This window comes from Nomascus leucogenys, chromosome 11 (assembly GCF_006542625.1).
Source record: "Nomascus leucogenys isolate Asia chromosome 11, Asia_NLE_v1, whole genome shotgun sequence".
Lineage (NCBI taxonomy): Eukaryota > Metazoa > Chordata > Mammalia > Primates > Hylobatidae > Nomascus > Nomascus leucogenys.
This window is the reverse complement of record NC_044391.1, coordinates 46,427,744-46,445,925: the sequence shown is the minus strand read 5'-3', so window position 1 is coordinate 46,445,925 and position 18,182 is coordinate 46,427,744. Positions and strand designations below refer to the sequence as shown.

The following is an 18,182-nucleotide window of genomic DNA, read 5'->3' as shown; positions in this document are numbered from 1 at the left end:
GTCTCTTCCATCTTCCTATGCTAACAAACTGCTTATATAAGAATACTGGCTGTTTGCATCTCTTTGTTTAGCCCTGCCTTTGTACCATTTGTCAGGGCCAGATGAAGTCCATTCTGTTCCTGCCACAATCTCAAGACATCTGGCAAAAAAATGACTCATTCATTCTGCCCACAAGGGGGTGCCTCTGTTTTAGAGAACTCTGTTCCCTGTACTTTTTGTTGGAGATAAGAAACAGGAACTGCTATCTCTGGGTTTCTTCCCTGCCTAATCCAGTCTATTTTCTGTTCTTTCCTCCTATTCTGGGGATGGAGTTTAGCTATCTTTAAGGTTCATTGAAGATGTCTTTTTTTTTTTTTTTTTTTTTTTTTTTTTTTTTTTTTTGTTGAGACGGAGTCTCACTCTGTCACCCAGGCTGGAATGCAGTGGTGCAGTCTCAGCTCACTGCAACCTCCGCCTCCTGGGTTTAAGCGATTCTCCTGCCTCAGCCTCCCAAGTAGCTGGGACTACAGGCGCATGTGACCACGCCCGGCTAATTTTTGTATCTTTTAGTAGAGACAGGGTTTCACCATGTTGGCCAGGCTGGTCTCGAATTCCTGACCTCGTGATCCTCCCACCTCGGCCTCCCAAAGTGCTGGGATTACAGGTGTGAGCCACCGCACCTGGCCAGAAGATGTATTTTCTTTTTCTGTTTCTTCTTCATGTTTGCAGAGTGAAGAGGAGACAGAGATGTTTAATTCTACCATATTGAAACAGGAAGTCCTCTATGCTGTATTTGATCCATTTCACCCTTCTTGGAAATGTCTTTCTTCTTTGTGCTTCTCTAAAGGATTCAAATTCTTCCTTGGTTCTGGTTTATTGTTTATTTCTTCTTCCCTTATGAAATATCTTTTACATGACTTCTTTCTCATCGCTCACTGGACATCACCCAAAGTAGTTCTGAATCACAATAGACTTCTTTTTCCTCAAAGTACCTTCATGCTATATCTGTGTTTATGCTATTAAATAGGTATTTAACTCTAGAAATGACAGCATTGGGATATGTATCTTTAATGCCTCCAGAATTTTGAAACTCTTCATATCTCTGCCATTAATTATGAGTGCTCTTACCTAAGTTCTAGCAGTTATTTTACTTTAATCTCATTTTCTAGTAAATGGTCCTCAATATTTCCAGCCCACATTGGTCTTGCCCATCTCTCAACATTCTTTTTTTTTTTTTTTTTATTAATTTTTTTTGCACACAAAAACAATAAACATTTTCTAAAAATACATACAAACAAAAAGATGCACATCAAACATATTAGGAAGGTTACACATGGGAAGTCGGGGAATAGAAATGGGGGGTGGGAGTTAAAATAAGGTAGAGAGGGACTTTATGTGGATCAGTGATAATAACTCAATCCTCTATTTGACAAAGAAGAGGGAGAAGGAAGAGGAAGAAAAAGAAAGTGGGATAAAGGATCAGAAAGGGAGGAAAATAGAAAAAATTAGAGTATGACTCCAGGGTAGACCTGTTTTGTTGTCACTGAGTTGGTTGGTTGGTTTGTCTGTTGTATTTTTCATGTTTCGCCAAGTTGGCCAGACTGGTCTCGAACTCCTAGCCCGAAGTGATCAACCCGCCTTGACCCCCAGAGTGCCGGGACCACAGGTGTGAGCCACCACGTCCAGCCCCCACATTGCTTCTGGCCTCCATGGTAGACCTCCCAGACGGAGCGGCTGGGCAGAGGCTCTCCTCACTTCTTCCCAGACACGGGGCGGCCGGGCAGAGGTGCTCCTCACTTCCCAGACGGGGTGGCCAGGCAGAGACGCTCCTCACTTCTTCCCAGACGATAGGTGGCCGGGCAGAGGCGCCCCTCACTTCCCAGACAATGGGTGGCCGGGCAGAGGCGCTCCTCACTTCCCAGACGATGGGTGGCCGGGCAGAGGTGCTCCTCACTTCCCAGACGGGCGGCCAGGCAGAGGCGCTCCTCACTTCCCAGACGGGGCGGCCAGGCAGAGGCGCTCCTCACTTCCCAGACGGGGCGGCCGGGCCGAGGCGCTCCTCACTTCCCAGACAGGGCGGCCGGGCAGAGGCGCTCCTCACTTCTTCCTGGACGGGGCGGCCGGGCAGAGGCGCTCCTCACTTTTTCCCGGACGGGGCGGCCGGGCAGAGGCGCTCCTCACTTCTTCCCGGGCGGGGCGGCCGGGCAGAGGCGCTCCTCACCTGCCAGACGATAGGTGGCCGGGCAGAGGCACTCCTCATTTCACAGATGGGGCGGCCGGGCAGAGGCGCTCCTCACTTCCCAGACGGGGTGGCCGGGCAGAGGCGCTCCTCACTTCCCAGACGGTGGGTGGCCGGGCAGAGGCGCTCCTCACTTCCCAGACGGTGGGTGGCCGGGCAGAGGCGCTCCTCACTTCCCAGACGGTGGGTGGCCGGGCAGAGGCGCTCCTCACTTCCCAGACGGGATGGCCAGGCAGAGGCGCTCCTCACTTCCCAGACGGTGGGTGGCCGGGCAGAGGCGCTCCTCACTTCCCAGACGGGGCGGCCGGGCAGAGGCGCTCCTCACTTCCCAGACGGGGCGGCCGGGCAGAGGCGCTCCTCACTTCCCAGACGGGGCGGCCGGGCAGAGGCGCTCCTCACTTCCTCCCGGACGGGGCGGCCGGGCAGAGGCGCTCCTCACTTCCTCCCGGACGGGGCGGCCGGGCAGAGGCGCTCCTCACTTCCTCCCGGACGGGGCGGCCGGGCAGAGGCGCTCCTCACTTCCTCCCGGACGGGGCGCCCGGGCAGAGGCGCTCCTCACTTCCTCCCGGACGGGGCGGCCGGGCAGAGGCGCTCCTCACTTCCTCCCGGACGGGGCGGCCGGGCAGAGGCGCTCCTCACTTCCTCCCGGACGGGGCGGCCGGGCAGAGGCGCTCCTCACTTCCTCCCGGACGGGGCGGCCGGGCAGAGGCGCTCCTCACCTCCCAGACGATAGGTGGCCGGGCAGAGGCGCTCCTCACTTCCCAGACGATGGGTGGCCGGGCAGAGGCGCTCCTCACTTCCCAGGCGGGGCGGCCGGGCAGAGGCGCTCCTTACTTCCCAGACGATGGGTGGCCGGGCAGAGGCACTCCTCACTTCCCAGACGATGGGTGGCCGGGCAGAGGCGCTCCTCACTTCCCAGACGGGGCGGCCGGGCAGAGGCGCTCCTCACTTCTTCCCGGACAGGGCAGCCGGGCAGAGGGGCTCCTCACTTCTATCTGGACGGGGCGGCCGGGCAGAGGCGCTCCTCACTTCCCAGACGGGGCGGCCGGGCAGAGGCTCTCCTCACTTCCCAGACGGGGCGGCCGGGCAGAGGCGCTCCTCACTTCTTCCCAGACGGGACGGCCGGGCAGAGGCGCTCCTCACTTCCCAGACGGTGGGTGGCCGGGCAGAGGCGCTCCTCACTTCCCAGACGATGGGTGGCCGGGCAGAGGCGCTCCTCACTTCCCAGACGATGGGTGGCCGGGCAGAGGCGCTCCTCACTTCCCAGACGGGGCGGCCGGGCAGAGGCGCTCCTCACTTCTTCCCAGATGGGGCGGCCGGGCAGAGGTGCTCCTCACTTCCCAGACGGGGCGGCTGGGCAGAGGCGCTCCTCACTTCTTCCCGGACGGGGCGGCCGGGCAGAGGCGCTGCTCACTTCTTCCCGGACGGGGCGGCCGGGCAGAGGCGCTCCTCACTTCTTCCCGGACGGGGCGGCCGGGCAGAGGCGCTCCCCACCTCCCAGACGGGGCGGTGGCCGGGCAGGGGCTCGAGAGGCTGAGGCGGGCAGAGCACTGGGCGTCAGGAGCTGGTGAGCAGCGTGGCCAACATGGCGACCGCGCGCCTGCAGCCAAACGAGAAAAAGCAGGCAGCGGTGGCGCGCGGCGGCAGTCCCAGGCAGTCCGCGGTGCGGGCAGCAGCGAGCCGAGTAGATTGCAGCCTGGGCCACAGAGGGAAAGAAGGAAGGAAGGAGGGAAGGAGGGAGGGAGGGAGGGAGGGGAGGGAGGGAGGGAGGGAGGGAGGGAAGGAAGGAAGGAAGGAAGGAAGGAAGGAAGGAAGGAAGGACCGACCCATCTCTCAACATTCTATCACATGTCTACCAGAATGGTTGGAATCTGAAAACATATACTATCTTCTATATGTTTTCATATTTTGATGTCTAACACTTGTTTATTAGTCCACCTGTAGAAAGAAAAACTTTTATTCTTCCTATAAATGAGTCGTGATTGATGTAGAGCTATATTTGGGAAGATTTTTCTTATTTTTGGTTGTTTTAAAATATTTACCTACAGATTTCAAAATAAACGTGGAAGAAATCAGGCTAGAGTTAGAAAGACAGGGCATAGTCACATGAGATAGTGTTGAATGTTAAATTGCAATGTGAAGCATCTATTTAGTAAATGAATAAACCAGACAACACCTAGAAAGTTTTAAGAGAAGGGCTGTAGAAGGAGTAACAAGATTGAGGCTTTCTTTTTCTTTTTGAAAAGAGCTTGGCATTGAAGCCATTTTCCTGTAAGATCTATAGCTCATTTAGACTTATTAAAAATTAGAAAACATAACAAAATGTTTGGAAAGTAAAATTAGCGTGTCTGTTTGGGGGGTAAAATTAGAAACATGGCCTGATTGGAGGAGAGAAGATTAGTGAAATCAGGGATGAGTTTTCCATTGTAGAGTCAGAAAGTTCTGAATTTTGCTAGCATTCATGTTCTCTTTTGCTGTCTTTTATTTTTAAAATTTTGTTGTCAATTTAGTTTATTTTTTCCCCTCTTTAATCACTGAAGCTATAGTTTTGCCCTGTGCATGGTGGCAGCAAGGTTACAATAGTCAATTATAAGCAGGGGCTTATAACATAACAGAATATGAAGGTTAAAAAACATCTAGTTATCTGAATTTTAAGTTACCCACAGTTGACGGAACTCCAGGGGCATGGAAAACCATTGTAGAACTAATGATGTAGGAATGTTATCATTTTGGGTGATGGTATGAAAGAAAAAAGTCAAAACACAATGGAATTTGATATAAAGGCAGTTTCAATGTGGAGAAATAAACATAGGATAAGATGATAGGACCTGCTGTTAGAACACTGAGGTGAATCAAAGATGGCTTGCCTCCTAATCAGCTTTATACTTTTTATTCAATAAAATTAGACCTCCCTATTTCTAATATGCCTTGTTCTTTAAGCACATATAAAAATGAATCACAATTAGATGGAAAGTTGGAGCTCTCTCCATATTTATTGCCAATTTTGGATCGTATTTAGTTTGGACAGACTAATCTTCAAGTATGTTTAGATAGAAATAAAGGAATTTGAACTTTATGAAAATTAATTTGCTTGTGGTATGCAGACTGCACAAAAAATAGACTTGTCAGGATCATAAGACAGTTAATCTAGGCAAAAGTAATGAGAACTTGGGTTAGCATTTGTTTCTCTTAACCTAATGTAGCTGTTATTATTTCTCACTTATGCCATTTCTTTCCCTTTTAATATGCATTTTTAGTTTTTTCAAAGTATACCTTATACATTACTTGTTTTAGAGAGCCAGTAGAAATATCAGATTATAGCAGTGCTGTGCTCTGACCTCACATTTCACCTCTTTTAGTCAATTATTTTTGACTTTTTTTAACTATCTCTTGTTGTCGACTTATGTATTTTGAAACAAATGTTTATACTGCTCTGTAAATTTTTTTTTTTTTTTTTTTTTTTTAAGACAGAGTCTTGCTCTTGTTGCCCAGGCTGGAGTGCAATGGTGTGATCTTTGCTCACTGCAACTCTGCCTCACGGGTTCAAGTGATTCTCCTGCCTCAGCCTGCCAAGTAACTGGGATCACAGGCATACACCACCACGCCCGGCTAATTTCTTGTATTTAGTAGAGACGGGGTTTCACCATGTTAGTCAGGCTGGTCTTGAACTCCTGACTCGCCTCGGTCTCCCAAAGTGCTGGGATTACAGGCGTGCACCACCACACCCGGTCTGTAAATGTTTTTGTAGTCATTTTCAAACATAAGAATAGAGAGCTAAAGGAGCCGGGCGCGGTGGCTCACGCCTGTAATCCTAGCACTTTGGGAGGCCGAGGTGGGCAGATCATGAGGTCAGGAGATCGAGACCATCCTGGCTAACATGGTGAAACCCTATCTCTATTAAAAATACAAAAAATTAGCCAGACGTGGTGGCGGGTGCCTGTAGTCCCAGCTACTCAGGAGGCTGAGACAGGAGAATGGCGTGAACCCAGGAGGCAGAGCTTGCAGTGAGCAGAGGTCGCACCACTGCACTCCAGCCTGGGCGACAGGACCAGACTCCGTCTCAAAAAAAAAAAAAAAAAAGAATAGAGAGATAATATAAGGAATCCTCATGTATTCATCACTCAGCTTCAACAGTTACCGACATTTTCTTAGATTTGTTTACTCTGTTTCTCTCTTACCCCCACTCCAGTTTTGTTTTGTTTTTTTTGCTGAACTACTTTACTTTTCCTTTTAAATACTACCATATGTATTGCCAAGAGATTTTTTTTAATCCTGCAATATTTCTAACACACCTAACAACATTAGTAATAATTTCTTACTATCATCTGCTACTTAGTCTCTGTTGTATATTTCATTGTGTCAAGAGTGTTGTTTATGGTTGGTTTATTTGAATCAGGATCCAAATAAAATCTGCACATTCTTAGTTCACAGACTATACAAAAGCAGGCTGTGGGTATAGTTCGCCAACCCCTGCTCTAGATGTACCTTATTCTGGATTTGCCATTTAACCTCCTTGTGGTGGTGTTTGACATGCTTCTTTATCCCATTTTTCCTATAATCTGGCTTTACTCAATGCAGGTTCAAATCTTTGGCAAGTATACTTCATAGGTGATGCTGTGTACATCCTATTGCATCTTATGTCAGTTTGTCCCACTTACAGACATAATTGAGATTGATCAGTAGATTCATGTGTTGTCAGGCCAAATCCTCCTATTTCAGTGATCTCTGCCAACCTTTCACTTAAAGGTTTTAGCACCTATTGATCATCATAGCCTAGATCCATTATTTTATTAGAGTGTCTTTCACTTTTATTAGCTGAAATTCTCCCATAGAGAAAAACTCTCTCATTAACTGTTTGATTGCACTGAAATACAGTTTCTCAGACCAGGAAAAAGAAATACTCTTTCTCTTCAAAAGCTTTTAGAATAATGATTGGTGTCCTAGAGGTTTCCAAAATTTAGCAAGTTAAATCATTACAAGTTTATGTAATTTGAGCATCAGAATATATTATAGGTGTATAAATATTTTTCATATATTATTATTATTATATTGAAGACAGAGTCTTGCTCTGTCGCTCAGGCTGAAGAGCAATGGTGTGATCTTAGCTCACTGCAACATCCGCCTCCCGGGTTCAAGCGAGTCTCGTGCCTCCATCTCCCGAGTACTGGGATTAAAGGTGTGCACCACCACACCTGTAATTTTTGTATTTTTTAGTAGAGATTGGGTTTCGCCATGTTGGCCAGGCTGGTCTCGAACTCTTGGCCTCAAGTGATCAGCCCGCTTTGGCCTCACAAAGTGCTGGGATTACAGTCATGAGCCACCACACCAGGCCCATATATTAATACTCAAATTGTCTCATCTTTAGCAAGAGGGATCTTTAGCTAATCTTGTAAATTTCCTGCTCCAGACATGGAAATAGCCATTTCTTTAAAAACTGTTGCCTCTTTTAGCAGGAAATGATATTGTGGAGACTACAGTCTGAGGATTATGGTTGCTCTTTAATACTGAGTTATTGGTTCTATAGCTTTTAAGTGGACAGAGCTAGGAAAAATGAATCTTTTAAAAAGAAAAATATAGGCCAGGCATGGTGGCTCATGCCTGTAATCCCAGCACTTTGGGAGGTTGAAGCAGGCGAATCACCCGAAGTTGAGAGTTTGAGACCAGCCTGACCAACATGGAGAAACCCCATCTCTACTAAAAATACAAAATTAGTTGGGTGTGGTGGTGCATGCCTGTAATCCCAGCTACTCGGGAGGCTGAGGCAGGAGAATTGCTTGAACCTGGGAGGTGGAGGTTGTGGTGAGCCGAGATCATGCTATTGCACTCCAGCCTGGACAACAAGAGCAAAACTCCATCTCAAAAAAAAAACAAAAAAGAAAAAGAAAAATATATATGAATTTTAGATACATCCAGTTAAAATTAAAAAGTATAGTGCCCTTTTACCTTTTATGCTGAAAATCTTGGCTCCTCATTACATTGTTTATTTCCTTAATTCATATATATTTCTCACCCTTGGCACTATTGACATTTTGGGCCAGATAATTCTTTGCTCTGGGGGACTGCCTTGTGTGTTGTGAGACATTTAGCAGCATGCCTGCTTCTACTCACTGGATAACAGTAGCACCATCCCCCTTTCTCCCAATCATCTTCCCAGTTGTGAAAACCGAAAATGTCTGTAGACCTTCTAGACATTGCCAAGTAACCCTTAGGGAGTAACACTGATTAATCTATCTTCTTTCTTTATATATTAGTTGCAAATTAACAGTAATGCTAATATTACTAATAATAAAAAGACAACTAAACGTAATTTAAGATTTCTTTGGGGGTTTCTTCCTTAGAATATATTCTAATAGGGATATATAGTCAAACTACTATGTTTAAGGTTACTTAAAGTAATTTTGTATGTGATTATGGCTCTCATTTGATAAGTAGGCTTGTTTCCAATTTTTTTCTATTTTTAGGGATTGCTTTGGCTTTTTTTTTCTTTTTTGATTTAATTTTTATTTTTTCATATGTAAAATACATACATGATTTTATTGTCAGAACTCTAAAGTTACAGTCAGAGAAGTCATGGTTTCAGGACATGTAAGTGAAAAAAACTCAGCGTACAGAACATTGTTTAGAATATGCTCTCTTTTATGTGCAAATGGATGGGAAGAGAGACAGAGAAGGGGTGTGTGTGTGTGTGTGTGTGTGTGTGTGTGTGTAAAATATATTAAAAATACAATTGGCCCTCAGACAACATGGGTTTAAACTGCACGGGTCCACTTATATGCTGATTTTCTTATACCTCTGCCACCCAAGATGGCAAGACCAACCTCCTCCTCAGCCTACTCAGTGTGAAGATGATGAGGATGAAGATGTTTAGGATGATCCACTTCCACTTAATGAATAGTTAATGTATTTTCTTTATGATTATTGTAATAACATTTTTTTCTCTAAGTTATTTTATTGTAAAAATGCAGTGTATAATACATATACAAAATATGTGTTAATCAACTATGTTTTCAATAAGGCTTCTGGTGAACAGTAGGCTATTACTGGTTAAGTTTTGGGAGAGTCAAAAGTTAGAAACAGATTTGCAATTATGTGGAGGATTAGCACCCCATCCCCATGTTGTTCAAGGGCCAACTGTACATATGATATATGCGTGTATAGGTACTATATATAAGGAAATGTGTGATTATATATGTGTGTACGTGTGTGTGTACGTGTGTGTGTATGTATGTATGTATGTATGTATGTATGTTTTTTTAAATGGTGGAAGAATAATCCAAGAACTGGCCAGGCATGGTGATTCATACCTGTAATCCCAGCACTTTGGGAGGCTGGGGCGGGTGGATCATGAGGTCAGAAGATAGAGACCATCCTGGCCAACATGGTGAAACCCTGTTTCTACTAAAAAAATGCAAAAAATTAGCCAGGCGTGGTGGCGTGCGCCTGTAGTTCCAGCTATTGGGGAGGCTGAGGCAGGGGAATCGCTTGAACCTGGGAGGCGGAGGTTGCAGTGAGCCGAGATTGTGCCACTGCACTCCAGCCTGGCGACAGAGTGAGACTCTGTCTCAAAATAATAATAATAATAACAATAATAATAATCCAAGAAGTAATAAAAATGGTTATCTGGAGGGCAAAGCGGGAATTGGTGTTTCAGGGGCAGGGTAGAATCTGGACTTCCCTAAATACGCTGCTGTTTGGTAATTTGTGTTTTTATCAACTTGATATAAATAGAAGATGAGGTTTAGTAGTGTTACCACAATCACTTCTCCTTTCGTTTTTTTCTGGAATATAGATACATCACAATTTTTAGCTAATTCAGTTTCACCACTTACTTTGTTATGATTGTTGACATATTGTTTACTACTGAGCCAAGAAATGACTCTTAATTACATATACTTATATAACTTTTTGTCACTCCTAGAATTACTACTTGCCTTATTTTTCTGTTTTCTATGTATTTTTAATTTAAATGATACCCTCAAAATTCATTGTTTAAATAAGGAATCCATCATTGTTATTAGTTTACCTCATTTTGATGCATGAAGGGATAAAAGGGAAATTCTAAACATCTTCCAAAATTCTAAATTTTAAAGAAGATAAAAGAAATTTTTTAGTTTTTTTTTGTTTCTTTTTCTTTCTTTTTTTTTTTTTTTTTGAGATGGAGTTTCGCTCTTGTTGCCCAGGCTGGAGTGCAAAGTTGCAATCTCGGCTCACCGCAACCTCCGCCTCCCAGGTTCACGCGATTCTCCTGCCTCAGCCTCCCAAGTAGCTGGGATTATAGGCATGCTCCACCACGCCCAGCTAATTTTGTATTTTTAATAGAGATGGGGTTTCTCCATGTTAGTCAGGCTGAACTCCCAACCTCTGGTGATCCGCCCACCTTGGCCTCCCAAAGTGCTGGGATTACAGGCTTGAGCCACTGCACCCTGCCTGTGTTTTTTTAACTAGTGGACTATACTGTAGAATGGTTGGATCAGAACCTAGAAGATTTTTTGTTTGTTTGTTTGTTTGAGACTGAGTCTCACTCTGTTGCCCAGGCTGGAGTGCAGCAGCATGATCTCGGCTCACTGCAACCTCTGCCTCCCAGGTTGAAGCAGTTCTCCTGCCTCAGCCTCCTGTGTAGCTGGGATTACAGGCGCGCACCACCACGCCCAGCTAATTTTTGTATTTTTAGTAGAGACGGGGTTTCATCATGTTGGTCAGGCTGGTCTTGAACTCCTGACCTCATGTAATCCACCTGCCTCGGCCTCCCAAAGTGCGGGGATTACAGGCGTAAGCCACCACGCCCAGGCTGAACCTAGAAGTTTTGTGTGGGGCCCCATATGCCAGCATCTGTTCCTTTTAATCTTTTTATCTCCTTTGTATAGGTACATGCCAGCATTCATGAGGCTAAATAACAGAAAGGGATTGTTGATCTCATTCATGTTAGAGTGTATGGTGAATCTAAATCACATGGGAACTCTACATGCAGTTATGTCTAGGAAATGTAGTTTTAACTGCCTCAGCCTTCACAGGATGGAAAAGCATGGTGGGAGATTAGAATACATGTTACTTAAGGAGATCCGTAACTCTTGCCTTCGTGTGTAACTGCTCCCTACTCAGACTTTAGTTCTCTTCTTCTTAGTCCCACTCTTATCCTACCCACTCCCCTTTTTTTTGAGATGAGGTCTTGCTATGTTTCCCAGACTAGTCTCAAATTCCTGGGCTTTAGCAACCCTTCCAAGTAGCTGGGAATACAGGTACAGCCCACCGCATCTGGTTTTTTAAATTAATAAACTTCATCTTTTAGGCTGGTTTTAGGTTCACAACAAAACTGAGTGGTGTACAGAGCTCATGAAAAAGTACAAAGTATATGGATACCCACTGCCCAGGCACACACCCAGCCTTCCCCACTGTCAACATCGTGCACCACAGTGGTATATTTGTTACCATCAATGAACCTGCATTACTGTTATTATTATACACATTATTATTACCCAAAGTCCGTAATTTAAGTTAGGGTCGCTCCTGGTATTGTACATTCTATGGGTTTTGATAAATGTATAATGACTCAGATCCATTATAGTATCGTACAGAATACTTTCACTGTCCTAAAACTCCTCTCTCTTCCTCCTATTTATTCCTTCCTCTCCCATAAGCTCTGGCAACCACTGATATCTTTACTAGTCATCATTTTGCCTTTTCCAGTTTGGAATCATATAGTAGGTGGCCTTTTCCAATGGGCTTCTTTTACTTAGCCACATGCATTTAAGGTTCCTCTATGTCTTTTCATAACTTGATAGCATATCTGTTTTTATCATTGATGAATATTTCATTGTCTAGATGTACCACAGTTTATTCATTCACCTAGTAAAGGGCATCTTCCAAGTGTTGGCAATTAGGAATAAAGCTGCTGTAAATATCCATGTGCAGATATTTGTATGGACATATGTTTTCAACTCATTGGGGTAAATACCAAGCATGATTGCTGAATAATATGGTAATAGGATGTCTAGTTTTGTAAGAAACTGCCAGATTGTCTTCCAAAGTGGCTGTACCATTTTGCAGTCCCACCAGCAATGAGTGAGAGGTCCTATTGCTCTGCAAACTTGTCAGCCTTTGACTTAGTAGTTGCAGCAGGGGTTGTTTGTTGTTTTTTTTTTTGTTTTGTTTTGTTTTGTTTTTTTCAGATTTCCTACATAGATGATCACATCACCTGTGAACAAAGACAGTTCTTGTTTCGGTTTTTTTTTTTTTTTTTTTTTTTTTTTTTTTGAGACGGAGTCTTGCTCTGTCTCCCAGGCTGGAGTGCAGTGGCACGATCTTGGCTCACTGCAACCTCTGCCTCCCAGGTTCATGCCATTCTCTTGCCTCAGCCTCCCGAGCAGCTGGGACTACAGGCGCCCACCACAACTCCCAGCTACTTTTTTTTTTTTTTGTATTTTTAGTAGAGACAGGGTTTCACCGTGTTAGCCAGGATGGTCTCGATCTCCTGACCTCGTGATCCACCCGCCTCGGCCTCCCAAAGTGCTGGGATTACAGGCGTGAGCCACCGCGCCCGGCCTTTGTTTCATTTTTCCTTCCTAATCTGAACAGCTTTTATTTCCTTTTCTTGTTATTGTATTAGGTAGGACTTCTAGTACAATGTTAAAAAGCAGTAATGCGAGAGAACATCCTTGCCTTGTGCTTGTGTATCCCTACCTTTTGAGTGCCTAGATTCTCCAATTCTTGAGCCTTTCCACTGATTTCTGGCCAAATCACTTTGTTGCTTATTGTCATTTGCATCTTCATGATACTTTATAGCTTTGCTATTCAGTTTATGGTTCCCTAAATGCTTCTCGTCCTGCAGTATTATGTTAAAATCTCTTGTTCACCTTTTTTTACATTCGTGTCTCCTTTTTCTTATGGATTTAACCCTTTATTCTTTCACTATCGTTTTAATGGAATTTTAGGAAGGAGGAAAAATACATGCATTGAAGCCAGTGTGTTTAATCACAAATGTTCATCTTGTTCTCTAGCCGTTTGACTCCCTATCAGTCATTTTTGTGTTCACCCTTTCATTTTAATTATTTTATTCATTTTGCTGATTTCTGCACTATACGTGGACGCTTTAAAAATCAATCAAGGCTACTTGGACCTACAGATGTCAGTTTTTGTCTCCATTTGTTTTATGTAGTAGTTAACTTCTCAAACCTTAGGAACTAGAAACATTTACTCTTAACTTTCTTTTGTATTGGTTGACTAGGCCAACATCAAAGATTAAACCCCACATTTGCCAATTTCTGATATGTTATTAATAGTCTAGTGGTAGAATAATTCACAAGTAATAATTTCTGGTCCTCCATTTTAGAAGTTTGGGAAGTTGATGAACAGATCAAGAAGCAACAGGAAACACTTGTGAGGAAAGTCACATCCATCTCCAAGAAAATTCTGATAAAGGAAAAAGTCATTGAATGTAAAAAAGTTGCGAAAATATTTCCTCTGAGTTCAGACATTGTTACTTCAAGACAAAGCTTCTATGACTGTGACTCACTTGATAAGGATTTGGAATGTAATTTAGACTTACTTAGATATGAGAAAGGCTGTGTAAGAGAGAAACACAGTAATGAGTTTGGGAAACCATTTTACCATTATGCATCCTGTGTTGTAACCCCCTTTAAGTGTAATCAGTGTGGACAAGACTTCAGTCATAAATTTGACCTCATTAGACATGAGCGAATTCATGCTGGAGAGAAACCTTACGAATGTAAAGAATGTGGAAAAGCCTTCAGTAGAAAGGAAAATCTTATTACACATCAGAAAATTCATACTGGGGAAAAACCATATAAGTGTAATGAATGTGGAAAAGCTTTCATTCAGATGTCAAACCTTATTAGACACCACAGAATTCATACTGGGGAGAAACCTTATGCATGTAAGGATTGTTGGAAAGCCTTCAGTCAGAAATCAAATCTCATTGAACACAAGCGAATTCACACTGGAGAGAAACCCTATGAATGTAAGGAATGTGGGAAGTCCTTCAGCCAGAAGCAAAATCTTATTGAGCATGAGAAAATTCATACTGGGGAGAAACCTTATGCATGTAATGAATGTGGTAGAGCTTTTTCTCGAATGTCATCTGTTACACTACATATGAGAAGTCACACAGGGGAGAAACCCTATAAATGTAATAAATGTGGAAAAGCTTTCTCTCAATGCTCAGTATTTATTATACATATGAGAAGTCACACTGGTGAGAAACCCTATGTATGTAGCGAATGTGGGAAAGCCTTCTCTCAAAGTTCATCCCTTACCGTACATATGCGAAATCATACAGCTGAGAAACCCTATGAATGTAAGGAATGTGGAAAAGCCTTCAGCAGGAAAGAAAATCTCATTACACATCAGAAAATTCACACCGGAGAGAAACCTTACGAATGCAGTGAATGTGGGAAAGCTTTTATTCAGATGTCAAACCTCATTCGACACCAGAGAATTCATACGGGTGAGAAACCCTATGCATGTACGATATGTGGAAAAGCCTTTAGTCAGAAATCAAACCTCACTGAACATGAGAAAATTCATACTGGAGAGAAACCTTATCATTGTAATCAATGTGGGAAAGCTTTCAGTCAAAGACAAAATCTTCTTGAGCATGAAAAAATTCATACTGGAGAGAAACCATTCAAATGTAATGAATGTGGTAAAGCCTTCTCTCGAATCTCATCCCTCACTCTTCATGTGAGAAGTCACACAGGGGAGAAACCCTATGAATGTAATAAATGTGGGAAAGCCTTTTCTCAGTGCTCATTACTTATTATACATATGAGAAGTCATACTGGTGAGAAACCCTTTGAATGTAATGAATGTGGGAAAGCATTCTCTCAAAGAGCATCCCTTTCCATACATAAGAGAGGTCACACAGGTGAGAGACACCGAGTATATTAAATAAAAGAAGGCCTCTTAAATTCAACCCATGTTTTACTTAAAATATCTTGGCATAAGCTCAAAAAAACCAGGATCTTTATGGAAAAATTTTAATACTTTGTTAAAAGATGTAAGACTGGAATGAATGGAAAGAAATACCATATATATAGATGGAAAAACCCAGTATTATAAAAACCTCAATTCTAAAAATCTATAGACTGAATGCAGTTCCAAACAAAATCTACTAAGAATTTTCTAGGATCTTTCAAAAATGATTATAAAATTCATATGAAATAGAAGTGTATGGATTGCTGAGACAATTTTGAAAAGAACAAAGGAAACACCCTCACTATATGACATAAAGTTATAGTCATTTAAAAATGTGTGATACTAGTACATTAGTAGGTAAATAAGCAGATTTTAAAGAATAGAATATCCAGAAGCAGATTCATGAATATATGTGAACTCAGTGTATGTTAGACCTGACATGAATTAGTAGGGAAATGATGACCTAGTCAATAAAATTGCTGGAAATATTTGACTCTCTGTATTGGAGAAAATAAAATTACAACATTATGACATATTAAAAAATCAATATTCTTTTTTTTTTTTTTTTGAGACAAGGGTCTCACTCTGTCGCCCAGGCTGAAGTACAGTGGTGCAATCTCAGCTCACTGCAGCCTCTGCCTCCCGGGTTCTTTTTTGTGTGTGTGTGTGTGTTTTTAGTAGAGATGGGGTTTCACCATGTTGGCCAGGCTAGTCTTGAACTCCTGACTTCAAGTGATCTGCCCTCTTTGGCCTCCCAAAGTGCTGGGGTTTACAGGCTTGAGCCACTGCACCTGGCCAAAAAATTAATATTCTAAAGGATTTAAATACTGGAATTTGAAAAGCCAAACTGAAACCACTGGGAGAAAATAGGTGATATTGTCTATGACGTTGAGGCCAAGGAGCTTTTTTTTTTTTTTTTAAGACAAAAGGACTCTGTAATTCCACTTCTAGGTATACATCCTATAGAAACTCACAAATAATGCATAAGAAATATATATATAATATATGTATGTATGTATAGCCAGATGCAGTGGCACATGCCTATAATCCCAGCTACTTGGGAGGCTGATAGAAGAAGATAACTTGAGCTTGGGAGTTCAAGACCAGCCTGGGAAACATAGCAAGACCCCATCTCTTAAAAAAAAGGAAATATGTAGACATATATCTGCATTGAAAACAACCTAAATATTCATCAGTGGGGTAATAGATGAATAAAATATGATATATTCAAATGATAGAATAGTATACAGCACTTAAAAGCAGTGAATCAGATCCATATTGTGTAACATGGATAGTTAATGTTGAATGAAAAAAATCAAAATATAAATGAAGCATTGTGTAATAATATTTATGTAAATTGGAATGAAATCATTTATAAAAAAACTGTTTCTATTATTGAAAAGTGTATGTAAAACTATTTAAAATAGAATAGAAGGATACACGCCCAATTATTGATAGCATTGTCTCTGGAAATTGAATTTGAGGCTGTTGATTAAAGGGAGACTTTAGCTTTGCTTGTAGTTTTTATGCCTTAAAAAAGACTGGTAGCATATAAAATAAATCTTAAAAGCTAACGATACACAATGACAATATGAATGTTTGCTTGTAATAGTGTTTTTCTTGTTCTTTCTCAGAACAGGCCAAGGGAAGCCTGTGCCCATAGAAGGGAATGTTATAATGGATTCATATGCCCTATCAGATGCTCAACTATTTTATGAAAAATATCTCTAGAAAATTAGTAATTAGAATATTCCTGTTTATTATATAATGTGAAATTAGCACATTTTAACAGCTTGATGATGCTTTTTATTATATTTTAACGTTTCTGAAATTGGACTCCTTTCAACTGATGATATCTTAGATTCAAGTAAATATTTAATTATTAAAAATTTGAAAATCAGATGCCAGTATAACAAATGAAATGTGTTTTTATTTACTAGCTCAGGGTATCATGGTCTACTACTCATGGTGCCTGTACGTTCAGTGGAGCCAGTATTATTAGACAGCAAATTTATTAGGTTCATAGCTAATCACCGATATATTTAGAGTACTGTGGAGAGATTAAGATTTTTCCTGAGAAAGTAACTTTGCAGTATTTGTTTTCTTGCCCTGTAATTTTCCATACAACCAGCATAGGCATTAATATCATTGTTAATTATAACAATATTTTGAAATGAGAAATCATTTATTTCCTGAGGTGGCCATAAGCAATTGTGTAAAAGTGTGTTGGTCTTAATCTAGAGACCATTTTATTCTTTTTACAACTCTTGACTTACACAGCCCATCCAGTTTTGGTTGGAAATGGTGGTGAACTTAGACCCTGAGCACTAATAATAGAGTTCCTCTTGAAGAGTCTCATTCTCTGTAATAATACATGAACCAACCCTTACAGAGGTGATGTTTTTATTATGCCATCTCTACAATATTATTTGATATACATTACAGAAAGCTGCTAATGCCTTTTTAAAAAGCAGATAGGGCCAGATGCAGTAGCTCAAGCCTGTAAACCCAGCACTTTGGGAGGCCGAGGCAGGTGGATCACCTGAGGTCAGGAATTCAAGACCAGCCTGGTCAACAGGATGAAACCCCGTCTCTACTAAAAATACAAAAATTAGCCAGGCATGGGGCAGGTGCCTGTAATCCCAGCTACGCAGAAGGCTGAGGCAGGAGAATTGCTTGAACGCGGGAGGCAGAGTTTGCAGTGAGCCAAGATCGTGCCACTGCACTCCAGCCTGCGTGACAGAGTAAGACCCTTTCTCAAAAAAATAAAAAATAAAAATAAATAAAAAGGAGATAGGCTGGGTGTGGTGGCTCACGCGTGTAATCCCAGCACTTTGGGAGGCCTAGGCGGGCCGATTACTTGAGGTCAGGAGTTCAAGACCAGCCTGGCCAATATGGTGAAAGCCCACCTCTACTAAAAATACAAAAATTAGCCGGGCGTGGTGGCACATGCCTGTAATCCCAGCTACTCAGGAGGCTGAGGCAGGAGAATCACTTGAACCTATAGGGGCGGAGGTTGCAGTGAGCCAAGATC

General features: G+C 42.5%; 1 protein-coding gene across 3 annotated transcripts in view; it reads left to right on the top strand.

Annotated features, from left to right (window-relative positions):
• LOC100602872 (zinc finger protein 568) overlaps positions 1-16,719 on the top strand; it is a 40,020-nt gene extending 23,301 nt beyond the window's left edge. The window contains exon 6 of one of the 3 annotated variants that reach the window (XM_003252700.3): positions 13,545-16,719. In XM_003252700.3, coding sequence (XP_003252748.2) covers positions 13,545-15,121 — 1,577 coding nt within the window. In that variant the 3' untranslated portion in view covers positions 15,122-16,719. The remainder of the gene's footprint in view (positions 1-13,544) is intronic. The other 2 variants (XM_004089590.2, XM_030822285.1) reach the window with 2 other exon arrangements.
• Positions 16,720-18,182: the final 1,463 nt, after the last annotated feature.